The following is a 21,352-nucleotide window of genomic DNA, read 5'->3' on the forward strand; positions in this document are numbered from 1 at the left end:
CGGAAGAATGAGAGGTTCACGGTTCGACCGGTTGAATCAAGATCGAACAGGATAACGTAATAAATCATAATATTATTAAAAAATTATTTAGATTAATAGAATTAAATCCTTAGATAAACATTCAAACAATTAATCAAAATTTAATCAAATTAAATATCTATCAAGTCAAACTACTTTTCAAATTTAACAGCCGCAAAATTCAATAAATTTAAATTCAATAAGATTTCTTTTGAGATAGGTTTTGACCACTGACTTTTCACAGCTTTCTAGAAATTTTTGTACTAAAAAGCTACTATAAAAAACAGTAAGAACAACTATCCCAAACAAAGCCTAAATTCTACTCGACTTAAATCCTACTTGCAGCCAAGCAGCCCCTCAAATTGGCACATAGGATGGGACACTATTACATAGACTTGATCCTCAAAGGCTATGCTTGTTTGTTTTGTACTCAAAATCAACTCCCTGCCCACCTCTTACATGCACCATGTTGACCCCTACATCTAAAACCATGCGAGAAATGACCCAAATTGGTGAATAAAGCGATATGAGACTTGGCGTCACGCGTCACTTGAAGGGTCAAACGACCTCTGATTTCCAAACAGACGGCATCATTGCAATCAGGATGTTGAATTCTGTTAGGTCGAGGCCCCTCACAGTCGAACCGGATGAGATGGGTCAAAAGGAATGACTGACACCCGAAATTAAAATGAGAGGCTGATCAAAGGACGTCGGATTGAAGAACAGACAGCGTCATTGTGTTTGGAGCTCCGAAATCACCCTAAATGCATTACCAATTTGTTTAATTGAGGTTGTGCACACAAATCGAGGCGGTCCCATGTAAAAATTACCCTCGACATTGCTCAAATCGAGGCAATCCCATGTCCGATCGTAAAACGAATTGCGTCGTTGTGTTCAGAACACCGAAAATACCCTAAATGCACTATCAAATTGTTCTATTGAGGTTGCGCACGCAAATCGAGGCGGCCTTATGTAAAAATTACCCTCAGCGTCGCCCAGACGACGTCCGATCTCAAAACGGACTGCGTCATTGCGACAGGAAAGTTGGAAATACCTTAAATGCACTATCAATTTGTCTAATTTCGACGTTCGACAAAATCGACACGTAAAACGAGGTAGCCGACGAGCAAAACGAGAAAGCAACACACAAATCAAGATGATTTTTGACTTATTAGTGCACTCATGTCATTTTAAATTAATGCTGGAATGATATATCATTAGTAGGCAAATTATTGCATCCGGTGTCCGAATTCGTCCGGACACCAATCCGGGACCCAGTGTATTTGGGTGACGTGGTGTCACCGGATTGGATGTCTGGACATCCGGTGACCGGACGCAATAATTCGCCATCATTAGTATGGCTTTTTTTTTTGGGACATTTAGGTCATTTAAGGCAAATTCATACACAACGCATACACATAGACTCGAATCTTAGACCTCTTAGTTGGAAGCCTAAGCTCTCAACCAATAGTCTAAGGAGAGATGTTTTTAGTATCATAGTATGGCTATTAATTTGTAAAAGTTTAACAAGGAGTAGGTGTCAAAACAAAGAAAGTTCAAATGCCCATTAAATGCCGATTACCTCGTTCGGTCGAATTCCTGTAGTTTCCGTCAATCCGATGTTCAGACAACAGCTGGCCTTAGCAATGTTTTGTCGTTAAAAAATGAAATGAAGCAGATACAAAATTTTATCTCTCTCGACCCCGAAGCAGATGCACAAAAAAGCCTCCTGTCCGTCTTCTTTCTACCTTCTAGTAAGCATGGCCGCATAAGTCTCCTTCCCTTCTCATAACCTCAGCCTTCCACCTAAGCTTGTCCCGTCTCCCTCTTCGGTTCTTGCTGAAGAAGCCGAAACCACTGAGCTCAGGTAAAAAAAAAAAATCTTCCCTCCTCCCATACGGTAACATACACCTTCAACACAACTACCGCACCTCCTCTCTATTTCCTCCTCTGTCCGTCAATTTCCTCATACACATCGCCTGCACTCGAGGACACCTGCCCAAGCTGAAGCCATTCGCAAGCCCTGTATTCCACCCGATCCTACTCCAGAGGGCAAAGCTTCTTCAAGCTCTGTACCCGTCCCCTATCTCCAATTCCCTCCACCCGTCTCATGCGTCTAGACTAGGAGAGCTGTGATCGCACCTCACACCAAGGCAAACCCACGATTCTGCTTCAGGTTGCAGATGAATCCTCCCCAGAAAACAAAAGAACCAAAGTCATACCATTATCTCCATTTCCCATCGCTTCTCTGCAGAGCTTCCTGAACTCGCAAAGCTCCATACTCTCCAGCTTTCGCAGAAACAAGTCTTGTGGAGATGGAAGACCATCTTCTCCTTCTGATGATTTCAATATCAAGTCAGAAAAAAAAGGGGGACCCACCATTAATCAGCAGCCCACTTCACTCAAAGCCTAAATCCCATTGTCCTACAGCCCATTAAGAATCAAAGGCCCAACAGAGCCCAACACACACCTAATCTTTAGACTTAAACAACAAAATCTGTAACCAGCCCACTAATCCAAAAAAAAAGAAGAGGCCTATCTCACTCACATTTAATCCCAAATAAGCCACTTAAACCTGCTTCATGTCGTTCATCCCAATCCCTATCTCAAAACAGCCCAAATTTTACCAAAAAAACCAACTAAAATCCAAGAACAACAAGTTTCTTTTGTTTGAATTCCCTTATTCTGCTTAGTTAGGCTCACTTAGTGCTTAATGCTATTTGTATTATTAGTTAATGTCATTATTTATGTGAGTTATTGCTACCAATATTAAAGATATAAATGTATATGCATATGTATGTGTCACATGTATATGTATATTGATGCATATATGTATGGACATATATATGTATATAGATATGTATATATGTGTATGTATGAGTGCTTATGTTAAAAAAAAAGAAAAAAAAGAGAAAATACAAAAAAAATAGAAGAAGATTATTTTGTGCATCTTTTCCCGCCATTGTCGCAATTCGCAAAGGTATAAATTTTTAACTTAAATCTTTCTTTCGTGGCTTGCGACGAGCCAGCAAACCCCCTACGCGCTCACGTGGCGTATTAGGGAGGGAAACCGACGAGGCCCTTGCGACGACCTAATAAAAAATCGATTCGCTCTCCCAAATCTCCTCGCCGTCGATTTGATCCGGTCGAGTCGAGCACTCTCTTACCTCCCGGCATCGGGGAGGGGATGCCGGGAGGCTGCCGGATTTTTCTCAAACTTTTAGGACTTAGTCTAATGTGCCACAAATCTCCGGCAATCAACAACCACTACAAGAACCTTTCGAATACTCTTTTATGGGATCGATTCGCTCTCCCAAATCTCCTCGCCGTCGATGTGATCCGGCCGAGTCGAGCACTTCTTTACCTCCCGACATCGGGGAGGGGACGCCGGGAAGCTGCCGAAATTTACTCAGAAATTCAAGACTTAGCCAAATTTTTAAAGATTGGAAGAATATGAATTTAATTAATTTGGAAATAATTAATTAATTAATTATTAAATTAAAATTTAATTTTAATTAAATTTTATTTAATTAATTGATACAATCAACCGGCAACAAGCAATTGTCTCAATCAATAATCAATTACGATATCCAATCAAGCATCGGCAATCAACTGCGATCTCTATCCAAGCATTGGCAACCATTCAATTTGCAAACAACGATCATCAAAGTTTTTGAAGACTCAATCTCCTCGCCGTTGATTCGCTCCGGCCGAGTCGAGCCACTCCCTTACCTCCCGGCATTGCGGAGGGGACACCGGAAGGCTGCCAAATTTTTCTAAAAAAATTCTGGACTTAGAAAAATTTTAGACTTAATTGAAAATTTTGAAGGATTGAAAAATATTCAATTAATTAGTCAAATACAACATCAACTAATGATTTGGTTAATAAAGTTGCTAATACATTTCAAGCTCTTGATCAATATCACTATGTTTTAAAGCCAAACTTCATATTTGTTAAAACTATCAAGCAATAAAAAAGTGACTTTAAATCTAAATTTTAGATAATACTACAATTCACCTATGAGAAGGAATAGGAATTTGTAGTGCCCACATCAACTAGCTTGCGAGCAAGAACAAAATACTTATATCAAATAAATCAGTCAATTTATGGGAGAAAATAGGAGAACTTATATCAAGCAAAGTAATTCTCCTACGAATACTAACATGATCTCCTAATATTTATTGAATAATCATTCTCTGTAAACTATGTTGAGTGAGATAATAACGACAGAAGGATATCTTATATGTGTTACAAATTAAACCTAATTTAGAGTGTACCACCGGATCCGCAACATGTGTATAAGCGGACAGAAGGCGTTCTTAGGCCCTTAAATGAAATTTCGGGCCATTGTTAAATAAAATCACTTGATTAAATTGGTCATATTTAAATATTTCAAAATGCCCCTTTTATATTAAATATGATCCATTAAACTAAATATATCCCTGCATGTGCTCCGGTCAATGCGTTAAAGTTACAAACATCAATGATCGAGAATGCTGCGCATGGTCAAATGCTACAACCCGCATGTGCTCCAATCGTTACATCTAAGTCCCAAATCTAACAATTCGAGAATGCTGCGCGGGCTAAATATTCAAGTTTCATCCTCCTCCTTGAAAGGTCTGGAGTCGACACGACTTGAATTGTAAAATACCTCCCAAAATCCTAAGAAAATACAAGTGACCTCAAACTTCACCCCGATGATGGCCGTGTTGATCGCAAATCTCAACCGGAGGGGTCAAATCTCAAATCAAATCAAATCTAATCAAAATTTTAAAATAAAATTTATCATCTAAAAACTTAAAACTAAAAATCATTCACCTCCCGCAACCGTTTGTCGGGGGTGATAAATTTGAAATTAACCTCAGCTCACAAAGAGCAAATGCATGTCGGGTGTATCACTACGATTCATCTTCAAATAGTCTCTTGCCAACAGGGACGTGGCACGTGCCCTCTGATCGGGTGGTTACGCAGCAAAATGGCACCATTATATTATGATCACGGCCAAAGCCCGTATGTTCCCTAAAGGCGTCAAACCCTTGAGTTATGAATCATAGGGTATATTTGATAGGCATAAAGCCCTTTGTTAGCTAAGGTGGATTTAGATATAGCTCCTTAGACAAACATCAACCCCAAGTCTACAAGGTATTCTTGGACGAAGTAACCCATGGCTGCCGATAAGATGTCTTCTGTCAGGTTGGGTCGACTACCTCCTCTGACTAAGTAGACCAGGGATCACGACAGCCCGGGACGACGGAACCATGGGATCTTGATCGGGCTAGTCTTCATTCCCCCCACCACAAGTTTTAAGTTTATAGTGATAATTTCTAAATTCCAAATTTGAAAATTCAAATCAATAAGATTAAATTTAAACCCTAAAATTATTGCTATTATACGATAGGTTCACAACCTATACGACATCCTTAACGACTAGCCTTAATCGAAAGTTCTCTCTTGTTATTAGGAGGGGTAATTAACTATAGGGGCTTGCGCCTATAGGAAACCAGAACTCAAATAAAAAAAAGTCCTCACAAAATGAGGGTGAAATATATGGGTAGTGTCTTATCTAAAAATCCAATATGCCTTCTAAAAATTCCCTCGGAACATAATCTAGTTAAAACTCTCTATCTTCATCATCACACAAAATAAATAAAAGAAAAATAAATTGATGGCACTGAGAGGCCGGGATCACACAAAATGGAATTTTTCGGAACCCACATGTATGAGTTGATTACAAACTTTTGCATTGAATTTTTGAATGATTAGCTTGTAACGATCATCCCAATTGGAATGCAAACATTATCAAACAAGTTTGCTATACAATATTTGAATCGTCTTCACATGTCAGCGATAATCATTCTCATGAGAAGATGAATGTAAGTATGGTAAATGATGAAAACATTCCATGCACTTAAGGTGAGACTTGAGGATGATTCCCGTCGAAATCTTGCAAATGTTCATTCTAAATGCATACAATGATTTACCCATGAGTGGTGCAATGATATACTATAAGTAAAGCTTGGATATCTAATTTCTCTACAAGGCAAGGTGAGTATGAAAGGCGATGATAATTGTCCACATCATTGGCAATAACATTGTGGCAAGTATACATATCTATCCACTACAAGAAGAAAGGAATATTGATATTAAAGAGCTTAGAGAATGGTGATTGTTTGCAACTTTTCAATGACCAAGCATTTGTTAATCTTTGTTGGGACGAATTAGAACTTATAGCTAGAGGAATAATCAAGAAGTTTTCAGAACCTTCATTGACAACAGAAGTTATAGATACCAACTTATAACAAATAATCTATGGACCTATGAGGGACAAATGTCATGCTCACACATTCAAGCAATGATAGTATTGAAACCACAATTCGTAGATAAATATCGTTATTATCTACGAATGTTGAAAGACAACATACAACGACGGGCAGAGAAGATTGAATATGTGATGAGTGCAGCAGACTCCTATAATAGTCCCTACAAAGTCATATATCACGAAATTGTAAGAACCACGAACCCTTGTGGACACAAGTACATATATCACCTACAACAACGATGATTGAGATGTGTGAATACACTGGGTATGAAAACAACTTGATATACGGAGAAGGACACCTCCCTGTACAATGGAAGAAATATTTGAACAAATTCAAACTAAACTTCCTGGTGTTTCAAAATTCCTTCTTGGTCCCATACTCAGAAAGCAAACAGTTCTAACATCCACAAAAAAATGGAAATACCAAGTGCACCTAGATACATCTATTCATTTTGAAGGCCAACTATACAGAGGTCTACTAAATCGAAGATCTTGAAAGTAATTCTTTTCAAAGCAGCGGTCATGAATTTCAAGAAGGACCTCACGGTGAACGAGAAAAGGAAAGTCAACATCAAGATCATAAGGTGCCTCACAACATCCATATAATACCGCCACCAGATTCGCAATATTCATGCAAGCGGACAAAAGGCGTTTACAAATATTTCAAAGTAACCCGCACATGCACCGTAATTTATATACACATAGGTACATTAAAGGGGAAAATATAATCACAACACACATGGGCCCCGATGAGCGTGCTGTGGGAACACCGTGATGTCTAGGGATGCTGAGCGAGTTAATAAGTGAATTCAAGTTCGAACCCAATCCTTCTATATAGATCAATAGGAGTCGATAGGGTTCGAACTATTAAACAAATATATAGTTGCGGCGACCAATATATTTGTTTTAATACATTCATATTAAGCCTTCAAGGACTATAACAATGAGAATTCATTAATAAAACCATAAATATTATGAAACCCGATCCTCCTAAGTAAATAGAAGTCGACAAGGTTCATTAAATATTATAAAATACCCCCAAACACCTGCATGGGCACCGGCGAGCATGTTAATGGTACACATGTGACATCTAGGGATACTGCACGGGTTAATAAGTGAATTCAAGTTCGAACCTGATCCTTCTATGCGAATCAATAGGAGTTGATAGGGTTCAAACTATTAAACAAATACAGGATTGTGGCGACTGATGTACTTGTTTTAATATATTCATATTAGGCCTTCAAGGCCTACAATCAAAAAAATTCACTAATAAAGGCATAAAACCTACAAAACCCGATTCCCTATCGACAAGTTGATAGGGTCGACAAGGTTCCAACTATAAATAAAAATGACCCCAAAAACACCCCGATGATAGCCGTGTTGAATGCAGATCTCAACCGGATGGGATAATCTCAAATAATTTATAATGCCTCTAACCTTTAACAAAATTCAAATTTCTACAAAAATATAAGTGATTTTAACGTCACCCCGATGATGGCCGTGTTGAACGAAGATCTCAACCGGAGGGATTAATTCCAAATATTTCAAGTTCAAACCAAATACCCAAAAATATCTAAAAATCCCAAAATCTAAATATTTAAAATTGAGATTCAACATATCAATCACTTAAAGCAAAATCCATCCACCCTCCGCAACAGTTTGTCGGGGTGGACAAATTAAAATTTACTTCAATTCACATGGAGCTAATGCCTAGTCGAAAATATCATTAGGAATCATTATCAAACGATCTCCTGCCAGTAAGGACGTGGTACGTGTCCTCTAAACGATAGTTTTGCCGCCAAATGGCACCGCATGATAAACAGTTATGACCCAGGGCCCTCTGAACCGAGTGGTTTTGTCGCCAAATGGCACCACAAAATACCGATTATGACCAGAGCCAATACGTTCCTTATTGGCATCAAATCCTTGAGATATGAATCAATATGATATAATCGATAGGGCACAAAGCCCTCTGTTAGCTAAAATGGATTCAAATTTGTCCCCTTAGGCAAATATCCAACCTAGGTCTACAAGGTCCCCTTGGACGAAGCATCATATGGCTGCCGACAAGGATCCTTCTGTCAGGTTGGGTCGACTACCTCCTCTGACTAAGTAGACCAAGGACCATGATGGCCCGGGACAACTGAACCATGGGATCTTGATCGGGTCTATCATCCATTCCCCCACCATCCGCTTTAAGTACAAGATGGTGCAATTTTTAATATTAAATATCAAACTTTCAAATTCTCCAACATCCTGATACCAATGCTGATACTATATGCCTGATACTATGTATCTATGAATACAACGTATCTGATTGATGACTGGCCTTAATCGAAAGTTCTCTCTCATGATTGGGAGGGGTAATTAACTATATGGGCTTGCGCCTATAGGAAACCAGAACTCAGATCATAAAGTCCTCGCAAAATGAGGGGGAAATCTCTAGGTAGTGTCTTATCTACAAACCCATTTGCCTTCTCAAAATTTACCCCAGAACTTATTCCGTTAAAACTCCCCCTCGCTGAAGAAAAAGTATTAAGCGGGCGGAGGCCGAGGCCGAATTTTCGGATCCCACACACCACAAACTGTACAATAAGAGGGTTCATCAACCTTATTACTTCTTAATCCTATTTTGTTTCTGTTGATTCTTCCCAAGAAGGAAGACATAAAATATATGATCACCCATATAGAAAATGAGAAGACTGAATCACATGTAGAAGGTTAAAACAATCATACTAGAATCAAGCCACAGTATGAATGAATGAATGATCCAGAGTTCAACTATTATTCTATACAGATTGGATTATTCTTTTAAAGACGTTAGGTTTATCTAAATTTTATATATACTTAAAAAAAAACAGAACAAGTGATCACTGACATAAAACCAGATAAACCATTAAATTCAAACCCCGTCTTCAGGGCTTTCCTTACCCTTGAGGTTGTTAACTCCCCCTTTTGATCCTTTTTATGGATGTAAGCCTCAACTCGATAAGTAGGCCAACATAAAGCCTTACCAAATAACACCAATTTGGGCCAAAAATTTTATGCCACCAAATCCGCTAAACATGAATTTGCAACAGTTATCATGCTAACACTCAATAATAACAACAACATCAAACCTTTATTCCACTACGTGGGGTCGGCTACATGAATCATTTTTCTCCATGGTGTTCTGTTAAGAGTTAAATTCTCATTTAAATCTAATAAAGAAAGGTCATTTCTAATATTTTCTAACCAAGTCTTTTTAGATTTATCTCTACCTTTCTTAACATAAGTCAAATCTAATACATCTACTCTTCTAACCGGGTAATCGGAAGACCGCTGTTTTATGTGACCAAACAATCTAAGACGACTCTCTCTAATCTTATCTTCCACTGGAGCTAGTCCAACATTTTCACATATATGCTTGTTTCGTATCCTATCTCTAACAGTAAACACACTCATTCTCCTGCGCATCCTGATCTCTGCAACAAAGAAGCAATCAAAAAACATGAACAACTAATAGTCATACCATGCCTTGGGAACTTCAATAGCCATGTCTAAAATCTCTTAACCACAAATAGCCATCCTACGTGTCTCTGAATCATTAAGTGAAACTAGTACAACAAGCCCTTTACTAATGAATGAGTCAATGCCAACATCAAGAGTAAGTATTTGACACACATTTTCACTCTGATCTATACAGGATACCTGAGAAGAACCAATATAACACTATAAATCAGACTCTCTGAATGTTCAGGCCAAATTTCCTTTGACATTAGTGGCTTAGGTCCACTGGCATACCCAAGTTGATGAAACCATATGATTTGATTAGAGTTTGCTCCCATCTTCTCAGCCATTCTCCATTAACTAAATACAAGTCTAAATACCAAATATAAACTAGAATTAATCCAAAAGGACCTCCTTAATGAAGAGCACTCTCCTGTGAGTGGAATGGGTAATTAACTAGGCAGCACTTGTACATTGCATTAGTTCCATCAAATAAGCGGGGAAAACATATGCAGAAGAGAAAATAAAACATGATACGCAAGCAAATAAATTTTCTATCCGTTGCATAGATATTCGAGGGAAAAAAGGGAATACCAGCGGATGCACAAAGCTGTGAGCAGATTGACCATTTACTGAAGTTGAAAATGGAAACTCCGGGTGCTTTCTCTTTTTTGATGCTGGGAAGCCGCACCCAGAGGACCTAATGGCACCATTTAGAGCAGCGTTTGCTGTCTGCGGAATGTAGGCATGGGCATTTCCATGGTGGCCATCGACATGAGTTATTGTGGCCTGGTTCTCTTTGAAGTTCTTGCAATCTACACATTTGCAATTTTCAGAGCAGAGAATTTTGGCTTGAAAGCACTCACAGTATTTCTTAAGGCACCCTGATTTCTTGCAATGGCATCCTTTGTTATGCTTTACCATATAAGGTAACTCAACGACCTCATCCTAGCAAAAAACAGGGATTTAATTAGTACATAAATAAGAAAAGTAAATGAATGACTAGAGAGTAGAATTGAGGTTATATGTAAAGGTAAAAGCATAGTAATCTTCTAAGTCCAATAACACCCCCACCCAGGCCCGAGTCCATCCCTTAAGCAGAGAAAGAGGATAAACCATCCCAGATTTCTTGACCACTTAAACATGTTAGTTTAAACCTCAGATAAGATGATGACAATTAAGAAAGCAAATTGATCCCTTAAGAATGGTAAGCCCTGGAATAATAGTTAATTTTCCTCCTTAATTACTAGACTGTTAGGTTTGAACCATGCATTCATATTACAATGAAGGAGTAAGGTTGTCTACATAACTTTTTCCTCAGATCTAGCAATGGCGGCACCTCGTGTTCTAGGCCCCTTTTTTTAATCTATACATTAATTTTGTAAAGTCCTATAAGCACTAAAAGTATTGAGTTAGTTTTAAGATATGCATATTGTGCCTTTAATACAGGAATTTACAACACATGCAAGTGTGTAGACATTGAAATAATTTCAACTTAATATTTTCTATTTTAACAATCCAGAAAACAAAACTGTAATATTACTTGGATAACCCCATAACTTCTCATTATGTCAAATATAGCATCTTGGTTAGCATTCATTACATATTCTAAAATATTTCAAAAAACTTAAATAATAAATTCACTTGTCCATGTCTGACCTCATTCACTACCATGTGCAATGACCAATATAAACAACAATGAATGAAGGTACCAAATCAGGATGTAAACAGTTAGGCTTACAAAAGGCAATGGCCGCGAATTGAACAACACCAACAGTGGTGGTAGTTGGCAAGCATTGGTGGATGTTGGCGAGATCTACTTGGTGGTGAGAGGCTAGTAGATGACAATCAGGTGATGAGGAGTAGACCATGGCAGGCTATCGGCTGGTGATGAGGGGCAGTCAAAAGAAACAAGCAAAAAGGAAGAATTCTGATTTTTTTAAGGTGGATGGATGATTGGTAAAACGCCAATTGCTCATGGCTTGATTAACCAAGCCATAATTAATATTTTAATCCATCACTTAATGTTTAATCTAAGTCATTAATTAATAATAAGGAGATATAGCAGTAATTAATATAAAGATTCTTTTTATCTTTGCCGAGTAATATAAGATATTTAACTGATATAATAGTAATTAATGCAAAATTTTAAAAAAAGAATGGAATACCAGTATTATTGGAACGACCATTCTCATCACATATCATAGTAAATAGGGGAAAAAATTATATGTGGAATGCCTTAACATAGGGAATTATGGATCGTCAACCATCATATCATTCACAAGAACTTTGGCGTTTGATAGACAACGTTCCATCCTTCCAGGAAATTCCCTTTGGTCTTTTTGTCTAGAAAATAGAATGCAACAGCATTTATAGCGGGTCATTCAAAAAGAGGACAAAAATACGAGCAGGATTGTTCTGACATCCAAACAAAGTCAATCACTTATCACTAACATGTACAGCAGGAGTGCTTGCAAACATTCCATCCTTTCAGGGAATTCCCTTTGGACTTTTTGTTCAGAAAATAGGATGCAACAGCATATATAGTGGGTTATTCGAAAAGAGAGCAAAAATATTGAAAACGAGCAGGATCGTTCTAACATCCAAACAAAGTCAATCACTTGTCACTAAAATGTGCAGCACGAGTGCTTCCAAACATTACTAGAGGAATACAAGGTTGAAACTTTGAAAAATAAAAGTAATAGGTTGCCTAAGTTTATATACTGCAAGGAAATGTATTGATGAAGTGCATAAAGACAAACCTTTATGTCCCCAACTGCATGTGGACTGCTAGCAATCTTTGGCCTAAAAGCATTTGGATTGCGTTCTAAGATGACTTCAATAGCATCTCTCCTTACAGTGTCATTCTCAACATTGTTACTGCAATTTGTACAACTGCAGCCATTGCAGTAAACTCCAGAAGCAAAGCACTCACAGTACCTATACAGCAATTATGAAAAATAAAATAAATAATCAATATCTATAAAAACAAAAACAAAAGCGATCCAAAGTGGCCCCTTAGCTATCTGACATAACCTTGGAGGACTGAGGGATAAACGATGATTTGAGTTCGCTGCAAACTCCAACATATAAGGGATTGAGAAATGGGAAGTGGAGAATCTCAGTCAAGAAGTATTAGTTCATTTGATTTGATATCCTAATGCTCCCAAAAGAAGATTACTTAAAGAATTACAAGGACATCCTAATCACCTAATACCCACTAATTATCTATTGACTAAATGACCCAAATAACACATTAACCTAATCGCACACTATTTATAATAATCATTGACACTATAATTATCCAAACCTTCAAAACCAACCTTACCCTTAAGGTTGAAACACATAACAAACAAGAAAAATCCAACCGAGAAATCTATACAAGACCTTCAAATCATGGAAGGCAACAAAAATAGTGGTGAAACTGTGAGAGGTAGGCAAATGTGTCCTTACAAGTCAATACGTTAGAGTGAGATTAGGTTAATGTGTTGTTTGGGTCATGTAGTCAGTAAGTAAATTGTGGATATTAGGTAGCAAATGTGTCCTTACAAGTTTTTAAATACCCTACATTTGATAGCACTGGGGTATCAAATGAAATGAACTAATCTACCTTGACCGAGAATCTCCTCTTCCTCCTAAATTCCCCATTTTCTAGAGATTCTAGCAAACTCAAGTCGTTGTTTACCCCTAAATATTTTGTAGTCGTATCACTTTCTAATAGCTCTGATGAAAAAAATAGAACCAGTTCATCATATAGTAATCCATGACACCTACAGCTTCAAGCATTTTGAGTTGCGACAGTTGCATTGCTTCTGATTCTTTGTGGTACTATCTTCGACTTCATTTATAGACATCCTGAAAATGGTTACAAAAACAATAAGCGTGAGAAATTGAGCTATAGAAATACTTCAATTATTTTCAAAAGTTAAAATGATACGTCAAATAACATTATCATCAAAAAATGTAGAAGACTAACTATTGAATAGCAATGCTCAAACATACACCAGTTCACAAGTTGCTTTATAGTTACCCTCACCATTGAAGCTTCTTTTAAAGAAGAAAAGATAAATTACCATTCAACCACAAGATGCTCTCTTTATTATTCTAGTTTTCCTTCTTAAGTATTTTTACAGAAAGCGATTTTCCTTCTGTAGGAATAGTCATTTTAGTAATTATAATAGTTTTGTATCATTAGACGTTAATAGTTATGTTTAAATAGATAAAACTATTTTAAATTGAAAATGACTGCGGATCTTAAGCCATAAGCCCCATGGTCTAAAGGACATATTTTACAATACAATTTCATACTTTGCTTTATTGTTCTTCAAATTGATTGATGAAATATAGTTCCTTACTTCCGTTGAATCTATTTGAAGAACAATAACTACCATCAAGCGTACATATCTACCATCTGTATTCATGCTTTGGTTAATGAATGGGCTTTGCCCCGAATTTCCTCCCCCCCCCCTGCGGTCAGGATTCATAGAAACAGAGTAATCGCAGCCGGTGGCCCTCCGATCGAAAAATAAGGAAATCTAAATTAATAAAAAATATGCGTGGATTTCTACAACGGAATCGCTCCACCACTGCCGTCGTATGCGGGCCACGTCTTGATCGGGAATCGGACGGACGAGATGAGGTCAAGAAGTCATTCCCGCTAAACCTGTTGATCTATGATGATGCCATGTGGACGGCCTAAACTAATTACGGAGAATGGACGGTCAAGATCTTCTAAAAGAGACGTGGCACTGAAATATTTTATGGTTATTAATTATAAAAATTGAAGGATTAGAGATGCGTTAATGCAAGTCCGTTTCGATGGACTGATGGTAATTAATTTATCTAATAAAAAAACTACATTAATTAGTGTCCTCTTTCTTTGTTAAAACATTTTAATTAATTCTAATTTAACTCTAATTACATTTTGTTGATGCAAAGAATAGTTTAATGAAAACTTATTAGGAATGACCAAAGCTTTTAATGTACATTCTCAATAATTTAATCATCTTAGTTAACATTTTAATACACATTTTTACCAGTATTACAACTATTATTTTTTAATATTTACACTTTTATCTTTATTTCTGATTTTATTGTAGGCCCTTTATTTTTACATTGGTATCTATTTCTTTATCAATGGGATTTATGTCACAAGAAATTGCATCTAATTTATAAAGAACATTAATGCTATATTTTGAATCTAACATTATAAAAATTAAAATAAATACTTATCAATCTATGCTCGTATATGTCTATATTGATATATTGTAGTTATCTAACAGGACCGCAATAAGAGACTCGATCAAAGTGTTCGCATCACTTTGGATGAGCACTCTCCATGATGTAAAGTGACCACATGGTAAGATGGTTGGCACGAGTCTCCCAAAAGGCCTCGTCTAGGCTTACTTGAGCCTTCAATGTCATTCGTCTTATAACAATTCAAATTAAAAAAAAAATTATGTTTGAATTGCAGTGCAACAGAAAGAAAGGAAAATATGGGGTTTTCGCCTCCAGATCGCTTTGTTATTTTTGTGAAAATTGTTCATATCGTGGTAGGTGATTTTAATCATATCTATATTTTCAAAAATTTTGATTTTGCTCGCTGACTTCTCCTCATAAATTATTTTAATATATTTTTCCAGTTTTATTGAACTTTTTATACGACATCGTACTAATTATATTTGAGATGTTTACTGTAACATTTTTGAATTTCACCATGTAAAATAAAGTTATAAAAATTTTGTATGATTTTATTTTTTCCAAGCATACTGTTAATATAGCCGTTGAGATTGAAAATGAATATTTGATTGGATAATAGTTCTTCGTTATTCCTTTTATTATAATGTATGTAAAAGATAAGTAAAGATTGGTTGACCTCTTAGTTGAAGATTGATTGACCTTACAGGATGATGGACCGACAAACTTTTCTTTAAATACTATAGTTAGGTGTTATCATCTACTGATTCACGTGATATAATGATATAATTATTGGGAGTTATAAAGAGTTATTAATGAGATGATTGGCAAAGAGTGGTGATTTTATTTACCGAGTCGACGGTTTACTCATACTGATATGATACTGAAAAAATATTACTTAAATCAAACTTCTGTAATGACCCATATATTTTGACCTAGGTAACTTTTTTTTTGTAGTCAATATAACTCCAAATCACAAATCATCTTTGTCACGGTATTGTTATTGTAGTATTTTACTTGCATGATTTTTTTCGTAACTTTTGGGCGCTACTAAAATTCTTATGAAATTGACAATTGTTGTTACAGATGAGGATTTTGGAATCATCATGTGTCCGTTTTACAAACAGATTTTATCGATATTTTTTAAATAAAATGTTTTATTTTATGAATATGTATCTATAATCTTTAAGGTTCCAAATATATTTATATGATTTTCTATTGAAAATTGATTAAATTAAATAGTTATATTAATATTTTATTTTAAAGATCTAAAGTCACTTATTTAACTATTTTAAATCCAATTTAATTTTTGAAAATCGGCTAATAGAGAGAAATGGCATGAGAAATTAAGAAAATTTGAGGAGAGAGAAAAGAAAAGATCATATTTAAAAGACAGAGCGATTTTTATCAGTCAAGTATTTTTGGAGATTTGCTCGTCTCGTTCTAAAGAATCTTTATCCTATTTATAATTTCAAGGATTTTGTGTTTTTGATTTTTTTTCGATCAAATTTATATTTTTGTTGCCCAAAAATGAGAATAATTTTGTATTGATAAAACTTTCACCTCATAACTTTTTATATGTTATAGAGATTGAGATTATGAATATTTTGAGTATTCATTTGAGCATTATTACTCTAGTTATTTTAAAAAATACTATAATTTTTATCTACTCATAAATTTATTTTTGACCTCTAAAAATAGTAATTTAGTTCACTTAATGCTTCAGAATATTATTTTGATGCAATATTTGGTAATTTGGTTAAATTCTAAAAATATAAATTTTTGCTCAGTATGATTTTTGTTATCTACCATTATGACATTTTGCTATTTTTTGAATTAAGTTCAATTGTACATTATTTGTTGCAATATATTAGAAATGAATGCGGATATGTCATTGAAATTACTATTATAGTATTATGATAATAATATATGTGAAATAAATAAATAAAAACTAGTTGCCTCATTGAAGAGAGATGATAGGAGGGAAGAAACCATAAAACTTCCTTTTTTATTTTAAAGAAAGCCAATTTGATTTATAAAAATCCTTTTTTTAATAATTTTTTTAAAAAAATTCACAACTAATTGAGACAAAATAATAATTAATTTTTTTTCTTACGGACGGATTTCATTCTCAGTCGAATCTGACGGTAATCTCTATAGGCCCATCATGCGGTCAGGATTCATAGAAACTGAGTAATCGCAGCCGGTGGCCCTCCGATCGAAAAATAAGGAAATCTAAATTAATAAAAAATATACGTGGATTTCTACAACGGAATCGCTCCACCACTGCCGTCGTATGCGGGCCACGTCTTGATCGGGAATCGGACGGACGAGATGAGGTCAAGAAGTCATCCCGCTAAACCTGCTGATCTATGATGATGCCATGTGGACGGCCTAAACTAATTACGGAGAATGGACGGTCAAGATCTTCTAAAAGAGACGTGGCACTGAAATATTTTATGGTTATTAATTATAAAAATTGAAGGATTAGAGATGCGTTAATGCAAGTCCGTTTCGATGGACTGATGGTAATTAATTTATCTAATTAAAAAACTACATTAATTAGTGTCCTCTTTCTTTGTTAAAACATTTTAATTAATTCTAATTTAACTCTAATTACATTTTGTTGATGCAAAGAATATTTTAATGAAAACTTATTAGGAATGACCAAAGCTTTTAATGTACATTTTCAATACTTTAATCATCTTAGTTAACATTTTAATACACATTTTTACCAGTATTACAATTTTTTTTTTTTTAATATTTACACTTTTATCTTTATTTCTGATTTTATTATAGGCCCTTTATTTTTACATTGGTATATATTTCTTTATCAATGGGATTTATGTCACAATAAATTGCATCTAATTTATAAAGAACATTAATGCTATATTTTGAATCTAACATTATAAAAATTAAAATAAAGACTTATCAATCTATGCTCGTATATGTCTATATTGATATATTGTAGGTATCTAACAGGACCGTAATAAGGGACTCGATCAAAGTGTTCGCATCACTTCGGATGAGCACTCTCCATGATGTAAAGTGACCACATGGTAAGCTAGTTGGCACGGTCTCCTTCGATGTCATTCGTCTTATAACAATTCAATTTTTTTTAAAAAAAATTGAATTCCTGTTTGAATTGAAGTGCAACATAAAGAAAGGAAAATATGGGGTTTCAGTCTCTTTGTCAATTTTATGAAAATTGTTCATATCGTGATAGGTGATTTTAATCATATCTATATTTTCAAATATTTTGATTTTGCCCGTTGACTTCTCCTCATAAATTATTTTAATATATTTTTTTTCGATTTTATTGAACTTTTTATCGCACAACTTTTTATACGAGATCGTACTAATTATATTTGAGATGTTTATTGTAACATTTCTGAATTTCACCAGGTAAAATAAAGTTATAAAAATTTTGTATGATTTTATTTTTTTTCCAATCATACTGTTAATACAACTGTTGAGACTGAAAATGAATATTTGATTGGATAATAGTTCTTCGTTATTTCTTTTATTATAATGTATGTAAAAGATAAGTAAAGATTGATTGACCTATACATGATGGGCCGACAGACTTTTCTTTAAATACTATAGTTATGTATTATCATCTACTGATTCATGTGATATAATGATACAACGATTGGGAGTTATAAAGAGTTACTAATGAGATGACGAGAAAAGAGTGGTGATTCTGTTTACTGAGTCGACGATTTACTCATACTGATACGATCCTGAAAAAATATTACTTAAATCTGAACTTTTGTAATGACCCGTATTTTGACCTAGGTAAATATTTTTTTTCTGCTGTCAATATAACTCCAAATCACAAATCATATTTGTCATAGTATTGCTATTGTAGTATTTTACTTGCATGAATTTTTTCGTAACTTTTGGGCGTTAGTAAAATTTTTTATGAAATTGACATATGTTGTTACATATGAGGATTTTGGAGCCATCAGGTGTCCATTGTACAAACTGATTTCATCAATATTTTCAAAATAAAATGATTTATTTTATGAATATGTATCTATAATCTTTAAGGTTTCAAATAGATTTATATGAATTTTCTATTGAAAATTGAATAAATTAAATAGTTATATTAATATTTTATTTTAAAGATCTAAAGTCACTTATATAACTTTTTTAAATCCAATTTAATTTTCAAAAATCGGCTAACAGAGAAATGGTATGAGAAATTAAGAGAATTTGAGGAGTGTTGACCTGTAAAGTTTAAACAAAAAAAAAAAAAATCAAATCCCTTACCTGCTCTCTGCCGCTCCCACGTCGTTTGCACGTCGAAGCCACGCCCGAGTCACTTCGTGCACAATCTTCTCCCCCACGTCGCTCACAGAGCGCGCTGGCGTCGTTAAAAGGAGCGAATGGACGAGGCCTTCGGTCTCTGCTGGTTCCCCGGACCCCGTTTTCTCTCACTCTCGCTGCCTCGCTCCACTCTCTCTCCGACTCCTTTATGGTCGAACGACTTCGCCTCTCCAACGACGCTCCCTGCTTGTAGGATCAGAAGTGGCGACAATTTGATCGGAAGTAAAGAACGGGAGTTCGCTGCTGTGAAGGAAACTCTCTCCCTTGTGCACGCTTCTTTGGCTCCTTCTGACTGTTCGACTTAGCTCCTCTGCCGGCGCCCCTCTCTCCGATTGGAAGAAGCAACGGGAGCTCGCTTTTGGTGAAGGTAACTTTCTACCTTTCACGCTCTTCTTCGGCCAAATCCCAGAAATCCACCGAACCGAGGGATTTAGTAAATACGGGATTTAAGCTGTAAATCCTTAAATCCGGGATCTACCCACCGCCGGGATTTAACGCGTGCACTAAAACCATTTGGTTGGATTTAGCCTAAGTCCGGCCAAAACAAAATAAAATATATATGTATTAATTTTAATTAATTGAAATTAATCTTAATTAGTTAAGTTAATTATAATCTAATTATTTTTAATTATAATTAATTAAAGATGACTTTTAATTAATTATGATTAATTAAATCATAATTAATTATGTTATTCTTTAATTAATTATTGTTAATTATAATTAATTAAATTTAATTATTATTAATTATAATTAATTAAGATTAATAATGAAAAAGAGAAAGCATGCCTCTTGCCTCGGTCCCGCCTCGGTCCCCGGGCCTTCCTCGACATCCGAGCCGACATCCACCGCCGGTCCACTAGTCCGCCGGCGGCCGAAGGTATAACTTATGGAACCCTTGTTTGCTCTCTTACCTCGGCATGTGTGTCGAGTCGGTGGTCTGCCTATACACGCTTTTCTTAGCGTGGTAGGAGGGGCAACCGGCGCGACACCTACGACAAGGTAGGCGAGCGACCCATGGTTCCAAATCCTTCTTCGAAGTTCGTAACGCACCGGCAAATCACCTATGCACGCTTTTCTTGGCGTGGTAGGAAGGGAATCCGGTGCGATGCGTACGACGAGATCGGGATACCCATAAGTACCCGCTTGCGGAGAAACAACTGCTTTTTCTCCTGCAACTGGTACCGATAGAAGACCCATGCACGCTTTTCTTAGCGTGGTGGGGAAAAAGACTTTACACGGCCGCGGTGTCCTCCAAAGAGGGCATCTACCATACATGCTTTTCTTAGCGTGGTGGGAAAGGCCCAATTTTCCGTAGTTTTCTCCTAAACGGAGGAGACGCCGGGAGGCTGCCGAAATTTCGGGTGAAATATTACTCTACTTGGGACCTATTTTGAACTCAAAGAAGAACAAGAGCTCGCACTCAAATGAACAACAGTGAACTCATATTTGTGGACTTTTGAACTTGATTGAACACGAGCAGAGGATTAGAACAAAACTCAATTGACTAATAAAAGATCAAATTCAAATTCAAATCAACTCGAAAATACATATGCACTTGCAAGAACTTCAGAAGACCCTGGACAATCAATTTGAACATGCACTTCGGAACATACACTTCAAGCTCATGTTTGTACTCGGACTATACGACATCAAATGGGGACTTGTAAACTTGATGAATTCAAGTCTGAATGAAATTGAACTTGGATCCAAACATATACAAAGGGAAAAGTTTGAATTATGTGCGAGGGGATTCAAACTACAAGAACATCTGTATGGTCAATAGTGACTCAAAGTAGGTTACAAGACCTTGATGCATAAACTCCTACAACAATCCCTACGATTGCTTGTTGATTGAGAAGGCAATACTGGAGATCAGCAATTAAAGATCCATCCTCTACAAATAAATGCAGACATCAGCCCACCTGAGATTGGTGAAAGGTGGACACAATACTGATGTCAATGGGTCTCCTACAAATACCTTCAGGGGGTCGTAGTGA

The 21,352-nt window shown here is 36.0% G+C and overlaps 1 protein-coding gene across 1 annotated transcript in view; it reads right to left on the reverse strand.

The window, feature by feature from the left end:
* The window catches only part of LOC110093194 (protein tesmin/TSO1-like CXC 6), a 34,935-nt gene extending 14,383 nt beyond the window's left edge, over positions 1-20,552 (reverse strand). The window contains exons 1-4 of the mRNA XM_020818006.1: positions 20,149-20,552; positions 13,602-13,682; positions 12,590-12,767; positions 10,422-10,775 (exon numbers count right to left, since the gene is read on the reverse strand). Of these exons, the coding sequence (XP_020673665.1) occupies positions 10,422-10,775; positions 12,590-12,767; positions 13,602-13,682; positions 20,149-20,552 (1,017 nt within the window). The remainder of the gene's footprint in view (positions 1-10,421; positions 10,776-12,589; positions 12,768-13,601; positions 13,683-20,148) is intronic.
* Between the last annotated feature and the right edge of the window lie 800 nt (positions 20,553-21,352).

This window comes from Dendrobium catenatum, unplaced genomic scaffold (assembly GCF_001605985.2).
Source record: "Dendrobium catenatum unplaced genomic scaffold, ASM160598v2 fragScaff_scaffold_1328, whole genome shotgun sequence".
NCBI lineage: Eukaryota > Viridiplantae > Streptophyta > Magnoliopsida > Asparagales > Orchidaceae > Dendrobium > Dendrobium catenatum.